The sequence below is a fragment of the Trachurus trachurus genome (genome assembly GCF_905171665.1).
Source record: "Trachurus trachurus genome assembly, chromosome: 17".
In the NCBI taxonomy this organism is placed as follows: Eukaryota; Metazoa; Chordata; class Actinopteri; order Carangiformes; family Carangidae; genus Trachurus; species Trachurus trachurus.
In genome coordinates, this window is record NC_139900.1 from 34,223,176 (window position 1) to 34,242,227 (window position 19,052).

The following is a 19,052-nucleotide window of genomic DNA, read 5'->3' on the forward strand; positions in this document are numbered from 1 at the left end:
CAGAAACACAACAGATCAAATACCAGTATCAGTTCACGACAGAACAGTTATCTCCAGAGGGGCGGACGACGCTACTGAGACAGAAGCTCATCATATAAAGGAAGGAACTATTATCAGGGTTCATTATCAACCACAACAGCTACACATCATCATCTTCGCGGGGGGGTATCTCTACATCTGGAACTTCTAAATTAACTGGAGAGCAGAGAGTCGAACGGTAACACTGAATAAACGCAACAAAGCAACAACCCTCTCCCCCTGGTCCCCCCCTACATCACCTGTCTTTTTCTTTCAGACACACCAGTTGGTTTTTTTTTTACAGGTTTACTCATCACTACGAGATATATACGATACAATGATTCACATTTTGCATATATCTGTGCATTATACCATATTTACTTTTTTTTTTTTATGATGTAAATTTTCAATCTCCAACACCTAGTTAGGAAGGGGTGAGGGTGGTGGGAGGGGGATGTATGAGAGAAGCTATAAGGGTCGCGGGGAGGAAGGAGCGAGAAAGAGAGACAAAGTAGGACGAGGGAGAAGAAGAAAAAAATCTTAACAGGATAGATGGAAGGAGGAGAAGTGGGTAGATCGCTGCCTGGTGGTAAGAGGGGGCGGGGGGTGGGGGGGTGGGGAGGGGTTGAACTTTAGCAGCGAGTTTCGTAGATGCCGGAGCGGCCGATGTACCGCACCCATTTGATGACGTCGTGGTCACTGTAGTTGAGCTTGGACTCAAACACCTTCAAGTAGCGCACCTTCAGACCAGACGGCGCAAAAGGAACCTGCAGGGACGAGAGGGAGGAGTCAGGACGTGTCAGAGCATGCTGGGAAATAATAATAATAATAATAATAATAATAATAATAATAATAATAATAATTCTTTATTTATATAGCACTTTTCGCAGCACAAAGTCACAAAGTGCTTCACAAAACATAATAAAACAACACAACAAGTGCAGCAGAGTCAGTGCTTCATGAAACATAATAATAAGACAACGCAGTATATACATAGATGAAGAGCAGCAAAGAATAAAACAACAACAGTAATTAAGTGCCATGCGGTTCAAAGGCCTGTCGAAACAGGTAGGTTTTTAACTGCGCCTTGAAAGCTTCAATCGACGCAGAGGCTCTTAAGTGTGGGGGGAAGAGCGTTCCAGAGTCTGGGGGCCACCGAACGAAAGGCTCGGTCCCCTTTTGTTTTGAGGTTGGTCCGGGGAAGAGCGAGGAGCCCCTGGTCAGAGGACCTTAGGGACCGGCTAGTGGACTAGGGCTGGAGGAGGTCAGAGATGTAGGCCGGGGCAGACCCATGCAGGGCATTGAAGGTGGTTACCAGAATTTTTAAAATTGGAATCTGGAAGCTATGGGGAGCCAATGTAGGGCGCGGAGGATAGGTGTGATATGGCAGGACTTCTGTGAGCGAGTTGACGTGCATCAGTTCGTGGACGGCCAGTTCGAGTTCTGAGTGTGATACCATGGTTCTGAGCAATATTTCTGAGGTGGAAGAAGCAGGTGCGGGATAGGGGTTTGATGTGTTTGTCTAGGAAATCATTGCAGTCCTGGTTGGATGCAATTGGGACTACAGGGAGAGGGGGGCTGACGATTGTACTTATGGTTTGGAAAAGGACCCTTGGGTTTCGCCTACTAGTTTTGATAAGGGTTGCAAAGTAGGCGGCCCTTGCCTTCTTTACACTATTGTTGAGTTCCCCTCAATAGCTCCTGTAGAAACAAACGGTGCACCTGAAGGTTTTAGCCTTGCTTTTAACTGATTCGTACTATTTCTATTATTTTGAAACATGCATTTAATTTAATTTATCTTATTTTCTTATTTATTTGTTTACTATTATTATCTTTTTTATTCTATCTTAATTCACCCATTCTTTTCTCTATTTTATCCCACTACACCTGCTTATTCTTACCTTCTGGTCTTCTCTTTTTATCTATTTTACCTCATTTGATCTAGTATCTCTCTTATCTTCTCATTCTATCTATCTTATTTCATTTTACCTAGTGTCTTTCTCGTCTTCTCAATTTTACTTATTTTACTTCATTTTATCTAGTGTTTTCCCCACTGCAAATGAGTGAGTATTAGATAGCGTTTCCCCGATAAAATCCAATGTTCTAAAATTATTGTGTGAATGTGTATGTGTTTGCGAATCTATGTATGTCTCCCAATATGTGTCCCCTATATTGCTTGTTTTTAACATGTAAAGCACTTTGAGCTGCCATGGGCATGAAAAGTGCTATACAAATAAAGCCTGATTGATTGATTGATTGATTGAAGGTTCGTGGATTTCCACCGTCGCTCAGATTGGCGGCATTTGCGTCTGAGGCAGCGTATCTCATCCGTTAGCCAGGGGATGGGTTTTACAGATGGGAGGTTACGCGTTGTAAGGGGGGCAATATCAAAATGAAATGAAGGCTGCGGTGTCTGCTGTGAAATAGGAAGTGTGCGTATGAGGCATCGGTGATACGTCGGGATTTGACCGACACTAGGGATTGCATTTGATCAATAGTCCACTTGTCTGGCTGCCAACTCTGAACAAAGTTCGGTTCAGCTATGCATTCAGCAAACAACGTCCACGCTGCTGGACACAGGTTTCACACACAGGTGAGCTCTGGATTGTAGATGAAGTCAAACAGACCATGTCTTCAATATAACACGTGACTGAATGAATGAAGGGGGAGGGAGAGAGTAAAGTATGAATGTATTCTCACCTCAAAGTTCATAGAGATGGGAGGCCGGGCCCATTTCTTCTTATCGTTGGTGGGCAGCAGCTCGATCTCAGCGCTGATCTGAGACTCTTTCATCCCAGCCATGCGTTTGATCCTACACACACACACAAACACAGTAGGCTTTATGAGTGTTGCACAGAAACTAATAAAATAAAAAGGTTTAGAAAAGAAGAGGACAGGCTGTGAGAGGAGGAAGTTAAACAAACAGGCATGAGAGAAGAGGTAGTTAATCATTCACTCAACACAGGTGGCATGAAAGAGCAGTTTGCTTGCATCACGTGATGTACGGGCAGAGCTACGACTCACTTCCACACGATGGCGTTCTCACTGGCCTTGTACTTGGCTTTTCCCTTCATACAAATCACCTGCACGCCGCTGGTGTTGAGGGGTGTTGGAATGCGCACCTGTGTAGTTGACAATGGCGATAAATGAACCATTGTAATGTGAACGTAATATCTGCACATTTAACACATATTTGTTAAGTTAAAGGGATAGTTCAACATTTTGGCAAATTGGCCCATTGCTTTAATCGCTATAGTCATAGCAGTAGGTTAATTACCTTTAATTGTCGGTGTAAGCTATTTTTAGAACGGAGGCGCGGAGCGGCGAGCTGCTCGGAGCTACGCTATGGAGGCTAATGGGATTTCTTGGTTTCCCTCATCAAACTCATCAAATACATAACCCAACAACTCCAAAACGCTTTCGTGGACAAGTTGTGACCTGCACATTCACCACGCTATGAGATAATAATGGAATGTTATGAAACGGAGCCGTTGTCGAGGTAAATACAGGGTAAATACAGAGTCTGCATGCTGAAAAACTGTCCCTGAACGCAACGCGCATCAGCAGTTTTGCATGAATTTCCCTCTAAAACAACTCTGTCTGGTAACGTTCCGTTAATATCTCATAGCGTGGTGAATGTGCAGCTCACAACTTGTCCACGACAGCCTTTTGGAGTTGTTGGATTGTGTATTTGATGAGTTTGATGAGGGAAACCAAGAAATTCCCTTAGCCTCCATAGCGTAGCTCTGAGCAACCTGCCGCTCTGCTCCGCCGTTCTAAAAATAGCTTGCACCGACAATTAAAGGTAACGAACCTACTGCTATGACTATAGGGATTAAAGCAATGGGCCAATTTGCCAAAATGTTGAACTATCCCTTTAAGTTTTGTTTTTGGCCGCGTTAGGGCAGTTTGCACCGATCTTACCTCGATCTTCTGAGCCAGCAGCGAGGGTTTGAAGTTGGATTTGATGACCACCTTGACCTCCAGTTTAGTGCGACCCACCTCTCGGACCAGAGGGATGACCCTGAACGGCAGGATGATGTCCTTAGTGGTGCGATACCTGCAAGATGGAAGAGGAGGAAAGATAATTGCAAAATGAAGGCAGTTTACAAAGCAACAACAGGCAGTGTTCATCAGTAATTTCACAAAATTTAACATTAATTCAAGGTAGAATGATCCTTATCACAATGTTTAAATATGACCAAAGTGTCTAACATGCTGCGAAACCTCAGGCTCTTTTCTGTCACATTATGACAAGATTTCAAACGTCCATCCACTGACCTCATGAGCTCATACTCTCCATCGGGGGGGATGAAGCTGATGCTACGTTCCGAGTCAAACTTACTGAGGCGCACACATTGATGGAAAGTGCAGTCGTCGATGGCTATGGACTGCTTCCCGCTGCCAGGACAGAAAACACATCAAAAAGAGAGCGTGTTAGTCCTCCTGTTTGCTATTAATCAAATATTTAAAAATAAATAAATCATGATACTCAGTCTTTAGACGATAAAACTACTACTCTCCCTAAATTCATGTCCATGGTTAAAAAAAGGAACATCAACATATGAGTGTATGTAGGAACACAACTGACTGCTAGTAGCAAGACATGAGCCCGGTTGAGGTTAATGTTGCTACACTTCAATAACAAAAACATAAAAACAAATAAAGGAAAAATGAAAAAAAGAAAAGAAGAATGAACACAATCTGTGTTAGGTGTGTGGGGGGGAAGGGGTTAAAAGTCAAGCAGGCGGGTGAGAGGAAACGAAACAAACTAAGAATTCTAACAAAAAAGGGAAACAAGGTGTTGATACCGAGTGGTTTGTTCTGAGCATGTGGTGAGAAACAGTGACTGGGATGTTGAGGTGTTTAGGTTCTTAATGTGCTAAAGGGCTTAGACAAGACAGGTGTGTGTGTAGGTGTAGGTGTAGGTGTGTGTGTGTGTGTGTGTTGAGTTGGCAAAGGGTGAGGACTCTTGTCAGTACAGTACCTTCCTCCCCCTAAATCACTGAGGTACAGCACATAGAAAAGAAAGAGAGGGAAAGAAAGGAGAGATGCATCCAAAGGAAAGAAAAATTAAAAATAAATTGTAAAGCCTGTCTTGTTGTAAAAACAAGACAACACTCAAACAGACAGGGGGCTAACAGACAAGGTGGTGTAATCAATTTCATTCATCAGGGTATAAAGCACTGCTCTCTTTTTTTTTTTTTTTTACTGTCATATTATCACCAGAGGAACAAACACAAAACATTTCATTTCTATTTTACAAAATAAATTGTTTTTTTCTAATAATTCATTTAATTGAGGCCTGTATTGAGGCCGCATTTTGTAATAATGTAATTAATTTCACCTCATGATGTAATATTTTGTAAAATCTGCCACATTTTGTAATAAAATTCTTGAACGCAATACGTAACAAACTTTGCCGCATCCTGTAATAAACGTTAATGTTACATTTTGCACAAAATGATTACATTTTCTATATAAAAAAAAGTGCAACACTTGTATTTTGTAACTAATGCAATATGTAACAACTTATAACAAAATGCGACAAGGCCCATTACCAATTGCGTTCAACAATTCCATCACAAAATGAGGTGAACATTTATTGCATTATTACATAATGAATATATATCTTAAATTACTCTTTGTATATTTATTTTATCCTTTTTAAAATGATTAGGGAGAGATTCACCTATATTTCGTTGTGCTTCGTTGCTCGATGGCAATAAAGGAAAATTGAAATTTACAATATAACAGAAAATCCTCATTTTCGTGAAATTACAAGTTATTTTTATTTATTTTTTTTTTTTTTATAGTATAAAGCACTGCTCTCAACAGAGAAACTAAAAATGCATTTTTCAAATTTTAGTCAAAACATGGTTGATTTTAGCTTTAGCTCGCCGACTGCTACGCCTTCTTTGCTGAGTCGCTCACCTCTTCCCCGCGTCATCGGATGCTCCTCCCTTGCCCTGCTTATCAATAACGATCTTGTCGTTCATGCCAAATTTACACTCGGGCATCCCGCTCAGGTAGCTCTTCATCACTACTCGGCCCGACACGTGGGCGCTCAGGACCTGGCCTGGATGGGAGACGGAGAAAGAAAACATTCAGTTTCCATTTATGCTCTACAGCCTTGAAAACATGAAGATCCAGATGTACATTTAAGAGCAATGATGCTTTTGTTATGGCATTCAACAGCAAAATCTGTTTAAGAGTTGTCCTTTTTAACACGGGCTTTAAAAACCCTCTATTGGGAATTATTCTTGACTGCGAAGAACATCATTTTTTCCACAAGAAGCTGAAACTGTAAACTCCCTCCAACTCCATCTGCTGGGCAAGATGTGTGATATGATCTAAAGCACCAGAAAATCCACTAAATGGACTGTGGTGAGAGTGAGACTGTTTTGTCAACTAATGTTTCCAGGGGCAAGAATGACTCAAAGAGCTCGATTTTAATACTCAAATTGCTTGTAAAAAATAGAAACTTGATTATTTGCAATTGGACAATATTGCGTGATGTTATCAAAACCCCAGAGATGTTAGTAAAGTGACTTAATCTTTGATGGAAAGGGTGTGGAAGCACTAGATCTCAGTGTAATTGTTCCATGCTCAGACTCACCAGATCTACTAGATATTTATTAAGGTTATTAAGCTCTGAACATAATGATAAAATGTCTCCAAACTAGTAGTTAACACATTTAAACAGACCTTGCGGTGACATGAGCAGGTTGACACTCTCCAGTACGTCCAGGAAAAGCTCATTGCGGCGATACTTGATGCCCTCACGACGCCAGCCGATCTGCCCCGTCACCTGGCTGGTGATCTGAGACTGCTCCTCTTTTGTCTGAGAGAGAGAGGGAGAGAGAGAGAAACTGTATCACCGTTGACAAAAAGAGAGGCCAGGCAGAGTTGACAGGGTGATTAGCACTACAGGCACATGAGTCAATATTCATTTCCCATGCTAGAATCTCAGTGTTGTGTATTACCTGATGCTGAAGTTTCCAAGATGGCAGTTTGAGGAGAGAATGAGAAAAGAAACAGAAAAAACGTTGATAACACACAATGACCAAACATATTTATACATAAACCAGAAAAATGCCAATAAAACCAGTTTATCTTGTCATAAAATAAATAAACACTCCCCAAATCCTATTTCTATATTTTCCTGCATACTACTGTAAAGCCCTTTTCACATCGGACGCTGTGTTTTCCATGGGTGCAGCACAAGAGCGCACCAGGACCCTGGAGCAAATCACATGTGTGTTGCTGGGTCAGGAAGTGTTTCTTTCTCCCTATGCCTATGTCGACTTCTGCGCTGCGCAACACATACACAATGAATGATAAGCTAAGCTGTGTGCAGCCTGCGCTCACTGCGTCCTGTGTGAAAAGGGCTTAATAGTGATAAAAGAGGTCTTCAGTCATTTCAATTCAACATTTTCTATCTCCAGTGTTGTACAGTATATGAAAGAGACTAGACACTCTTAGTAACCATGTGTTGCACCTGCAGTTACTTTGCATCAAGGAAATGATTCCAGTGTTGTGTAATGTTGAGTGTTTCTGACAGCTAGTACTCAAAGTGTAGTGGAGCACAATAAACAACAAATGAGACAATTAATATCAAATCATCTCAGTAAAACAAGGCATCTATCACTTGTGCTTCTTCCAGGTGTTTCTAATACTGTGTGTAGTTTATCCTCAGTGATATAAATGGTCCATATAAATTGCAGTATAATGCAATTTCACCATAAACTCAACATTTACTGCAGGAATGGTTATTGCATGACATTAGTTTAACTGGGTGTATAACCTCAGTCTGTAACAGTTCCACTATTGCACTGACCTGTCCCTTAATGCCCTGCTGGGTGATGAAGGTCTTCAGAGCTCCGGTCTCTGAGTTCTGGGGGTAGCCAAAGTCCAGGATCTCTGTATGAACAAACACAACCCGATAACTGTCAGTAAGAGATAAGACGAGTGAGAGAAGAAACTAGGACAAGTAGCTGTGGAGAGAACAAACTCGGAGTGACACATCACATTAATACGAGGCTGAAATGAAGCCACTTTCCACCAGCATTTCACCAACTCAAACCAGATTATTGCAGCAGGTTTATTCCTGATTCACACTAGACACAGATCTGCTGCTACTTCACTGTTTAGTACGGAATAACTAACTGTTAAAGACTTAGAGTTCATTCGAAGTGGACAATCTGATGTTCGCATGCCAGAAACGTTTCTGCAAGAAACTGTCCCATTCATCACATTTTCTCTCTTTTTTGGCTCATCTTATCATATTTTTTTGTCTCTGTTTTCTTCTGATATCCATAGATATACCCGTCACATTACCATAGTTGGTAACTTTTTATTTTTTGTAACTGAGAACTACCATCGTTGGTATTACATCTGCCACTGTTGCCACTTTCATGTTTTACTTATTACCACTTTATTTATTACTATCAATACTGTGAATAACAATGCTGCTATGAGCACTTTGCACTTTGTCAACTACACAGCTACTGTACTGATATGTCCACCACACATAGTGTATGACGGTCAACATCCTGCTGCTATGGGCACGTTGCACTTTGCCTACTATTTTTTTTTGGTGTTCTGTGTTCCTCTATTCTGAATGAGGAGATGTAAGTCTGTGTTTTCAATGTTGTCCCCCTGTTGTCCATGTGGCTACTGGGCGGCGGTGTGTGTGTTGCCTCTGTGCCGTCCATGTGTTGTTCTATGTCTTGGGTTTCTCCTGTATTTTACTGTGATCTGTATTTTTCTGTAAACTGTATTTTATTGTGATTGTATTGTGAGTTTTATGTTGGGACTACAGATGGAAATTAGCCCTAGTACCCAGGGGGCAAAGCAAAAAAACGGACACGGAGCGTTGTAAAAGGTTTGACACCAGAAATGATATCTAGGAACTTCAAGGATTAAAACCTGGGTGGACAACCTGGTCAACTAGCTGCTGGAAAGCTACGGGGGCCAAAACCCCTCTTCCTGGGTCATTCTGCTGGTGAAATGATGTAAATGCAAATATTTAGGTACTACAATGGCATAAATAGTCATACAACTATAAAATTTGGCAGAGAGTATCTTGACACATAGGGGGAGGCATGAAAAAAAGATTCTGGGGTTTGTTGCAACTCGATTTTAAGATATCACCCTCAACATCCCAAAAAAGACCAAAAAAAGTACTGTTCACCTGACAAATTCTCATGAAAATTATTATTTTTCAGCACTTTATGGAGAATATCTATGCTTAACATGTATATAGAAAACTTCCTTAATTCATAAGCTTCCATTTGAGTCCAAGACAGCCTTTCTATCTCAAAAGCCCCACTTGCTGTGGCCAACGGTCTTCTCTATCTATCTGTTCACTTTGGGGAGACCAGAAATAGAATGGTTTCTGATCATGACAGTTAACATGTAGTTTTTCACAATAGGTGTTGGATTGTTTGGAGACAGCCTGTAGCTTTCCAGTAGCTAGTAGAAAGGCTATCTTGGACTCAAATGGAAGCTTATGAATTAAGGAAATGTTCTATATACACATGTTAAGCATAGATATTCTCCATAAAATGCTGAAAAATAATAATTTTCATGAGAATTTGTCAGGCGAACAGTACTTTTTTTGGTCTTTTTTGGGATGTTAAGGGTGATATCTTAAAATCGAGTTGCAACAAACCCCAGAATCTTTTTTTCATGCCTCCCCCTATGTGTCAAGATACTCTCTGCCAAATTTAATAGTTGTATGACTATTTATGCCATTGTAGTACCTAAATATTTGCATTTACATCATTTCGCCAGCAAAATGACCCCAGAAAGGGGTTTTGGCCCCTGTAGCTTTCCAGCAGCTAGTTGACCGGGTTGTCCACCCAGGTTTTAATCCTTGAAGTTCCTAGAGATCATTTCTGGTGTCAAACCTTTTACAACGCTCCGTGTCCGTTTTTCAAAAAACTGGGATTTTGCCCCCTGGGTATAGTGGCTAAATCTGGTACAACCATCTCTTCTCTGTTCTTGATTAACTCTTTGACTGCCAGCCATTCTCACAGCAGCTTCCTCCAGCTTGCCAGGCTTTTTCCAGCTTTTTGACTGATTTCCGTAGACCCACCATATATTATGTACTGTTACTACATACACATTCAACCCATCAAAGGAAAGATGAGGGTCTCTAGTTTCCAGCAAAAAAAACTGTTTGTTTCTATCTTGTTCCAGTCTTGTGAAATTTGCGATTGAATATAGGTTAGTTTAGCCCAAAATGCCATTTTGGCACCAAAATCTTGAGAAAAAGAGGTTTTTGTGTCGGCTGTCATTTTCAGGTGAACCAGTAAAATTGGCTCCTTTTTATTTTGCTTTAGTGATGCCTCAACATCTGTACAGTTGTTCTCTTGTAAACAACAACTAAATCAACACTGACAAATGACTTTTGATGACAACAGACAAAATATTTAGCTACTGACACACACTACTGCAGCCTTTTTTCCTTCTTTTCTTTGAGTTACAACTTTTTCTTTCCTTTTTTTTTGTGTGTGTGCGTACGTGACGTGTGCGTGTGCATGTACGTGTGCGTGTGTGTGTGCGTGCGTGTGTGTCTGTGTGTGTGTGTGTGTGTGCGCGCGCGTGTGCGCGGATCAGTTCGACAGGTTTTTGTAGCCGAAACACGGCGCTTTAGATCAGATCCAGCTTCCTCTGGTCAGCAGGCAGCGGTCTCACTCACTCTCTCTGTCTCTCACACACATCTACACACACACACCTACACACAGCCTACAGCTCTGGCTGACGCCCCCTGAACTCACAGCCACAGACAGTCTGCTCACAACAGGCACTCCCACCATCTTTACCTCTCGTCACGTTCGCCGCCGGCGCCGTCCGTTCCTCATCCACACTAGATCGGGGATTTTCAAGCTGCTATCTGAGTGATTTCTCGCAAAATCTGGCGACTTTCCAAACGCTCTTGACGACTAACGACGAGCAATCAACGGGGTTGTTGTTACTAACGTGTGTGCGTTGTATCACGGAGCTGCACGGAGCTTCAACGAGCTGCCGAGCCGCCATGAGCCCCGCCGCCGCCCCCGAAGCTCTCACCGGCGGCCAGAGTCACGGAGCGGCGCCGCTGCAGTCAGACACCCGCTCCGCTCCGTGAGGGGGGAGAAACACGCTATATTTTTTATATCTCTCAATCCAAATGTGTTTTTCTGCACTTTATTTTGATGATACAAGTCTGATCTTCACAGAGGAGTAGGGCAAGACATTCAACATGGCGTTGCCATTAAAAAAACGCTAAGACGAGTTATCTCGTCTTTGGCAGACTACGCTTGGATTCGCTAAGACGAGATAACTCGTCTTTGGCAGTGAAAGAGTTAATGGTATTGTACATTGTGGTATTGGTATTGTACAATAATAAACTAAACTAAACTAAACTAAACTAAACTAATTTATGAAACCAGAAGAATGTGTAACATCGTCTCCTACCATCCAGCAGCTCGTAGATGAGCACAAAGTTGTTCTTGATGTTCTCCTCGCTGATCTTGCCAAAGTAGGCCGTCATGACGTCACACATCTTGTAAAGGAACTCGAACACCATGGCGGCGTTGACATTCTGCTTGGTGACCGCCGCCAACCAGATGTTGGAACGCTTGACGTGGAAGAAGCTGGTACGGGCGATGTTGGTTACGGGGGATCTAACCTGCTGCCGAGCGTGGATCACGTTCACGCGGAACGCATCCACTGCATTACGCCTGGGATGGGAGGAAGGAGGAGAGAGAGAGAGAGAGAGAGAGAGAGAGAGAGAGAGAGAGAGACGGGGGGGAAAAGCAAGAGAAAAGAAAATTCAAAGAGTTAGTCCAGGTATTTACACAAGTATTATTGTTGTTGTTGTCAACACTTTACCACCCTGTGACATCATGTGAAAATGCTGCAGAATAACTTAATAATAACGTTTTAAACCACCTTCTGTACTGGACTCACAATAAATAAATAAACCCTTCAGATCTTATTTCAAGGAATGAGCAATTACCAAAACATTTGCTAACCCGCTAGAAAAGGACACCTCTCCTTGGTGCATTTAAAAAAGAGAAAAGGGGGGTTGTTTTGTGTAAATCATGATAATTACAAAGAGGAAGAAAGAAATGTTTAGGTTGACACACAGGCAACAGCATCATAATTAACTGGACCCCATGGGAACTAAAGATTTCTAAAGATGTTTCTAAATCGTGATCATCATTTGGATGTCTTTGTCTATCTTTTAAGAGATAAAGGCAATTTAAATTACATCTGAATGTGTGCTCTATTGAAAACAAACAGACAAGGTATACCTTAGCTTATTGCCATGATGATATGGGGAAACTGAGCCCTGATTAATGTGGATGTATAAATAACAGAGCTTAGTGCAGAGGATGCAACACGCCCTGACAGGAATACCAAATCCTACTGAGTAATGCCTGAGAACATCTCCAGGTTTAATTCCTGCCAAGTGCAAACTTACCAAAATCTAAACAACTATGCATCTGTCCTTTAAGATGTATACCTGCGACTAACCTCAGAGCTGAAAGTAGAACTCTTGATAGCTTATTCATTCATTCAGTGTTACAAACAACAAACCAAACCTCTACGGACATTTTTCAGTCATCACCAACACTGATGTAGAACTTATTTTTCCTATTTTTGAATGGTAATATGAAAAACAAATGGACCAGATGCATACAGCTGGCAGCCTCGTTTGTTGACATAACATGTTGGAAAATGCAACGTCTGCAAAACATTAACATCCATGTTTGCAAGTTTAGCAACTCAGCGTGGTTGATTCTGAATGAGCAATGGGGCAAAGGTTCAATATGTCAGTCGAGGAGGCTGCCATGATGTCTGCCTCGCCCATTAAGCTGCTGCTATTTGACAAACTAACAAGTATGAGCGCCTTAAAAAAAACAAAAAAAAAAACAATGAAAAATGCTTTGACTTTCTTTGGGACTGAACAGCATTTCGTTGGTCCAGTTTAAAGGACCACTTCTACAAATGAGACCTAAAAAAAATGAACCTTAAACGTTCTAAAAACATCTCTCAATTTCTATGAGAGAAGTCACGGTGTAAATAAAAGATGAGCAGACTAAATTATCAGTCATATTCCATGCTCAGACTACATGCTTAGGCATTGGGTAGAGCTGATAGTGAGAGCAATAGTATTCAGTTTTCTGGTAGTGGCTGAATTGTTTGGCTCCGATTGGCTGGCAGTTGGATTTCAGTAGCTGGGGGCTTATTTAAGGCTGTAATGTCATGACAGGTGACTCATGCTCAGAGGAAGTTGACTGTGGAATCAATGGGCATGCACTTCAGGGTTTCAGAGGGGGGTCATTGATCGGTGGCCATGAGAGGGAAGGGTCATGCTTGATACGTTGGAACGTCTCTTACCTATTCCTACAGGGGCCAAGATGGACAGATGGAGGAAAATGGTGATACAGAGAATAAAGAGGAAACAAGGATGAAGTAAAAAGGGGAGGAAAGAGACAAAAATGCACAAGAGACATTTTCGTGCATCATGTACACAGACAGAGTGAGTAACATGGTGTTTATCATGGCGCTGTGTTTGTAATCGAAAATGCTGAGGAAAGGTTAGCAGCATTAGCTCGTGTCGAGTTATTCATTTATACCTCTCTGGAACGGCTATTTCAAGTGGGTGAATTTTCATTTCAGGCCCTAAATGTGCAAATCATAGCTGTTAAGACAATGTCACTGCAAATATACTGCAGACGTTAGAGCAATATAATGTCGGGTTTACTCTGCACTGCTGCAGCAACAGGGAGGCTCAACAAACGCAACTGATTCTGGTGATGTAAACAAAATGACCCAAACATACGGTTTTTCTTATTTTTCCATTGAACACAATATGAAAACGGTCTCAGGAATAGTCCTATGTGTTTTTTTAGGGGAAATCAACTATTCATTGCTGCACTGTTGTACACATTGTGCTGCATCTGAGGAGGCAGAGGCAAGCAGCTGTTCTGCCATTTGTGCTCCTGTTCGACACAAAAGGAGCGATGATTAAAAATTAAGCGACCACAAGAGACAGGACAAAAGATGGAAGGGATCCTCGTGCACACAAGTTTTTTCATGTCATCTAAACAAACCTGCAGATGCTGCACACATCCAATTCAAAACAGACTCTTAACAAGGTCTCGGTGTGCTGACGCAACATGTCACACTCAGCAGCTCCGATATCCAGCTATCCTGTTCCTTCCCATTGTCTTCACTGTGCATGTATTCTTACTACTACAGCAAAAACGTTGAGATAAAAGGTTTTAAAAAAAAGTCTTTGAGGCTTTGCCTGAGAAATACTGACCCAGCATAGCCGATAAGGCCCCATGTAAGGGACACGAGCACTAGGCAAATCTGTTTCTACCCGTGTGAATCTACAATGCAAGTGGACTGGCATCTGTTCTGACAAACTTCCTGTCTGGGCTTATGCAAAACAGAGGGTGAGAATTGGATGCAAGCATGGAGACCTGATAACTACACAACACAGCGACAGTGTATCACAAACAAACAAGTGAGGAAGAAAGGAAGGAAGAAAGACAGACAATACAAAAGTCAGATTTTCAAAATATGCATTATATTCCTCTAGCCACAATGCTGACGTTCCCGCCTGTAACATGCCATTTGACACACAGGAGTCAGTGTGCATGTAGCCTTTAATCCGATTTATATATATATATATGAAAAGTTCAAAAACCTTGACGCACAGTTGTTGCAACATGGCTAGAACACAGTCTACTCTGGATATGACTCAGCCTTGTTTTTGTCATCCATCTTACACAGGGAAAACGATTTCCTTCTCACCAGCTTTCAGCGGCGATGTAAAGGTTCCTATCTCAGCTGTGTTTAGCCATTACAACACACTGATTGTTTTCATGTTACTTCTACCCAGGCAATTACTGTCAAACCTCACATCATGGCTCTAATACACAATATGTTAAGGGTTGTAATTGTTTCTTTAAAAGCAAAGACCATCGTGAAAAAGGATTTTGATTAACTGTCAAAGACAGGAGACATGCTCACTTACCCATTAATGATAAGTTTCAGGTCCAATAATGCAATAGAGGTGGGGGCACTCTGGTTTTCGTGAATGTTACAATGTGAATGAATGAATCCAGTGCGGCAATGACGGAGGACTCGCAAATGATGGGTTTCATGTCTTAGTCTGCCATCAGCCACACTTGTTTTTATTTTGTTTTTAATCTACAATAATGAATTTTGTCAACAACCTGCCCTGGGACTGCTGATAAAAACTAAATGAACAGATTTAAGAAAAAAATGTGCTTTTAAAATAAATGGGTGGGTGGGTAACAACAACCAAAATATGCTGCTGAACTGACGTTACTGTGGTTAAAGCATTTCGTCACTGCCATTCCAATACATAATCCAGAAAATTAAGAGGTGTAGCTAGTGATCCCATGGATAGAAATTAATCCCGTCAGTGCCTCTGCTCCATATGGTTACAATTACTAACTTGCCTTGTATCAACACTGAGGTCAGTTTGTGCGATCTTTCCAAATGACTGCACCTGATCTTTTACATAGGTGTGGTTTGATGAGCACAAGGGAGCCAAATCATTACCTCACACAACATGGTAAAGGAATGAAAGAGGGCATCATTTTGCCTGGCTTTTGTGGCCACTTGTATTGTGTCATTCCAAGAGAATCTGCAAATATTACTTTTGCATTTATACGTTTTATTCTAATAACACAAAATCCTGACAGTTAGCAACAGCGTACTAAATCCTATCTTTGTTTTTTTTTGTTCTTTTTCCATGAACACACAAGGTAACAAAACAACACAAATGTGAACTTCTTATCTAGGAAGAGGGACATAATCCTTTCTCATCCCTTCAGGATCAACCCCAACCTGTCCAACCCACACAGGATCAGAACGGTCTCACTGTGACCACTGCCCCCCCCCCCCCAAATTTTTTTTTTACAGCAGCTTTCCTCCTGTTAAAACGTACCCGATGTCATCTCGGTAGACTCGTGAGATGAGGACCTCCCCCTTGTGGTTGTAGATGAACAGACCTCCAATCATTGTGGCTGCTTCTCAGTCCCAACTGGCCATGGTGAAACCAAACCCCGCCTGGGAAGAGATAGAAATGGAGCAAGAGATCGCAGGAAGGAAGCGGGGAAAGGAAGAGAGGGTGACAGAGAAGTGAAAGCAGTGAGAAGTGATGGAGTGACCAACAGCACAGGGAAGCATTTGTCCTTCACATCCGCTTTTTCTGTCAGGCCCCCCCACCCCCCTCCCTCCCTCTCTCTCACTCAGACATACACAATCACTCTATTGCCAGTAGAATAAACCCTGCAGCTGCCTCACTGTGGTGACTCATTATTGTTTCATGCATGTGGATATATACACATACATGCATCAAAGCCAACACGGTGTAGGCTAAAACGGGTGCACAATCACCACTCCCAACACAGTAAATTCCTTGTTTCCTTGGAAAGTAAGATTAACAGCAGATTAGCAGCCACCAGTTTGAAGCAGGGTGTCACCAGGTTGCCATCTAAAAAAAAAAATCTGTTGCTTTTACTGGGTTAGATTTTACTACCAGATACTGACTGGATCTGATTAGACAAAATATGATTCCCACTAAAAAATAAAACCTAACAACAAAAAGAAACAATTAAGATACAACGCTATATTGTCTAATAGTTGATTCATCTATGGTATGAATCGCCATATCATAGGAATTTGCCTTCATTCAAGAATGACGCTTCTGGGAGCCAGGGAATGAAGGACACGCTGGAGATTTCCTCGAAGACAACTTGAACACACGGAGGTCCGATGCAGCACACGACACTAATATAAGGCCAAGATTAGCAAAAATCTTCCCCCAGTTAAGACATCAGTGAGTTGCAACCGAGTAAATCGTGTTCAAGACCTGAACGGGTCCAATCGCCCTTTTATTGGCCGAAGTCAAGATGTCTGCTCGCTCGGGCCGTTTCCTAACGTTCATACATTTTTCATATTTTCTCATTTGCTCCACAATCGGTTCGCCTGAAACGCTTCGTTTTTCTTCAGTCTTAAGTGGCTACAGCATCGATGGAGGCTTGACCTTCAGCTATGATCAAAGTGATGGGGAATACACCGACTGAGAGGTCGCTAGCTAATTTAGCTTACGACGGTAGGTAGGTAGGCTAGCTGGCGGCGATGATCAGCGAACCAGCGTCAAGCCGTGCGCAGTTTTATAACGGACTTCCGGTGAAAAGAAAACCACTCAGTCTTACGACCCTTGAACACTAACTATTAATAATTATCGCTAATTTACGAATCAATAATGTCAAAATCTTGCACCAAGTGCCCTCAATTATGTGTACTTGTAAAACCATGTACCGAAATATGATACTCCAAGCTTTTATTTTGAAGATAAAAATCTCCTTTTTCCGTTTTCATGCTAGCTGCTGCTGCTAACTTCACGTTAGCCAGCGGAGCGAAGGCTAACGTTGCTAATATTAGCACCGCTCGCGACAGAAACCGTTTCACCGGCGTTTTCCGTAACGGGTTAACGCGTCTCATCTAGAATAAATGTTGACGTTAAACACTTCAACCATCTCGACGCGAGTGAAGCTAACCTTGTTCTCTCACGGACGCCCCCGGTCTTCGGTCCCCGCTCGGCCTCGGATGCAGCCTGTGTCAGGGTCCTGTATGTTCCCGGTCCACACAGCCGCTAATTCCGCTGCTTCCTCCCGGTCCTCTGCGAGCTGTCAGCTGACCCGCCGTCCTTACGCACGGCGCTCCGCTGTGACAGGAAAAGGCGCGGCAGCACTGGAGCGATGTGTAAACCGCACCCAGGCCTTGTTATGATAAGCTCCACGGTCGGTTATTTGTTTCATGGGAGTTTAAATTTACGTTTATGAGCCTTAACATTACAAGAGGAAGCACATAGGACCAGCCTCCCGTGTTAAAACAGACCCGGGACTGCGTTGGCGTGTATCCAGCTTGCTTAATTAGTGTGAATGCTGGAACACTAAGCAGAATTTCAATGTTTTCTTCTCCCTTTAGCATTTCTACTGCTTTTTACCTTTAAAAAGGCATTCATCTCACACTACAAGTTATATGTTTCAGCTTTTTCCCTCTAGGGATGAATTAAGTATTCCTCTACTCTCTACTCTACTCTAGCATTAGTCTTTTCAACATTGCTTTAGCAGTTTCGTCAACTAATTTAGCATTGATTCAACAATTTCTTCAGCTGCTTTCAGCATTCACACGCATTTTCTGCAGGAAATGCTATCTTTTTCTAGTTAATAAATGCTGCTCAGAAACTGTGGGATTCATTACTAGTTCCAGAGATGGACCGAAAACTTCAATTGAATAACAACAAGAAAACAATCTTGGCTCTGGGGTTGTAGTAAATATCTCCCTCTCTGTGTTTATGTGGGTGGGTGTCCTTGTTTTATTATCTGCTATATAGAATCCATCTTAATCAACTTGTTTTTGTCCAAGTTGGATTAAATTTGTTCTTCTCTTGTCTAAATACAGGGAATATTTTGCATGGGGTCATTCAGTTCGGAGGCAAATGTACACAGGTTGATCTCTCTCTCTCTCACACACACACAGCCCACACACACACATCTGTGCACCAGATTTCCTAACCTTCACATTCCTGCTCCTGGACAGTCTGGAATCCACTGCTTTTAAATGCAAATATGACCTCAGGTGCAGGGGGTTGGGGGGAGGCAGCTCGGCTGCAAAGCTCTGCCTTGCAAACATATGCGCGCACACTCAAAGAAAAACATAACACAGAGCAGCAATGTTAAGTCATAAAACTATATTTATAAATAAAAAGACATTTTTCCTTGATAAAAGAGTAGTGTGAAAGACATGGTAAGAAATTTTTCCACTATACATTGTCACAAGACAGAGTCTGAAAATGCTCTGGTTAACAGATGAAAAATGCAGCTGTGTAGTGTAAAAATGACTCTTGAAGCTCAATGCTCACGTTTAGCGTTGGGAAATGAAACTAGTTGTGACCCTCTACGTATATAAAACAAATGCATTCTTAC

At 42.0% G+C, this 19,052-nt stretch overlaps 1 protein-coding gene across 1 annotated transcript; it reads right to left on the minus strand.

Annotated features, from left to right (window-relative positions):
• Nucleotides 1-394: 394 nt before the first annotated feature.
• On the minus strand, nt 395-17,783 carry LOC311000294 (AP-2 complex subunit mu-A). The gene is made up of 11 exons (XM_083990972.1): nt 17,622-17,783; nt 16,004-16,125; nt 11,482-11,747; nt 7,847-7,941; nt 6,727-6,862; nt 5,953-6,097; nt 4,300-4,419; nt 3,943-4,078; nt 3,043-3,140; nt 2,719-2,830; nt 395-785 (listed from the first exon to the last, which is right to left on the minus strand). The coding sequence occupies exons 2-11, from the start codon at nt 16,075-16,077 to the stop codon at nt 651-653; spliced, it is 1,317 nt and encodes a 438-aa protein (XP_083847098.1). The 5' UTR covers nt 16,078-16,125; nt 17,622-17,783; the 3' UTR covers nt 395-650.
• Nucleotides 17,784-19,052: the final 1,269 nt, after the last annotated feature.

What these genes read in the sequence shown, in the direction of transcription:
- LOC311000294 (XM_083990972.1), bottom strand. Translation starts at nt 16,077, where the DNA reads ATGATTGGAGGTCTGTTCATCTACAACCACAAGGGGGAGGTCCTCATC. An exon ending in AGGGACAGGTCAGTGCAATA is followed by an intron (nt 6,863 to 7,846) that starts GTGGAACTGTTA and finishes TCTCTCTCTCAG; the next exon opens with ACAAAAGAGGAGCAGTCTCA. An exon ending in CCATCTCTATGAACTTTGAG is followed by an intron (nt 786 to 2,718) that starts GTGAGAATACAT and finishes TCGTCCCTGCAG; the next exon opens with GTTCCTTTTGCGCCGTCTGG.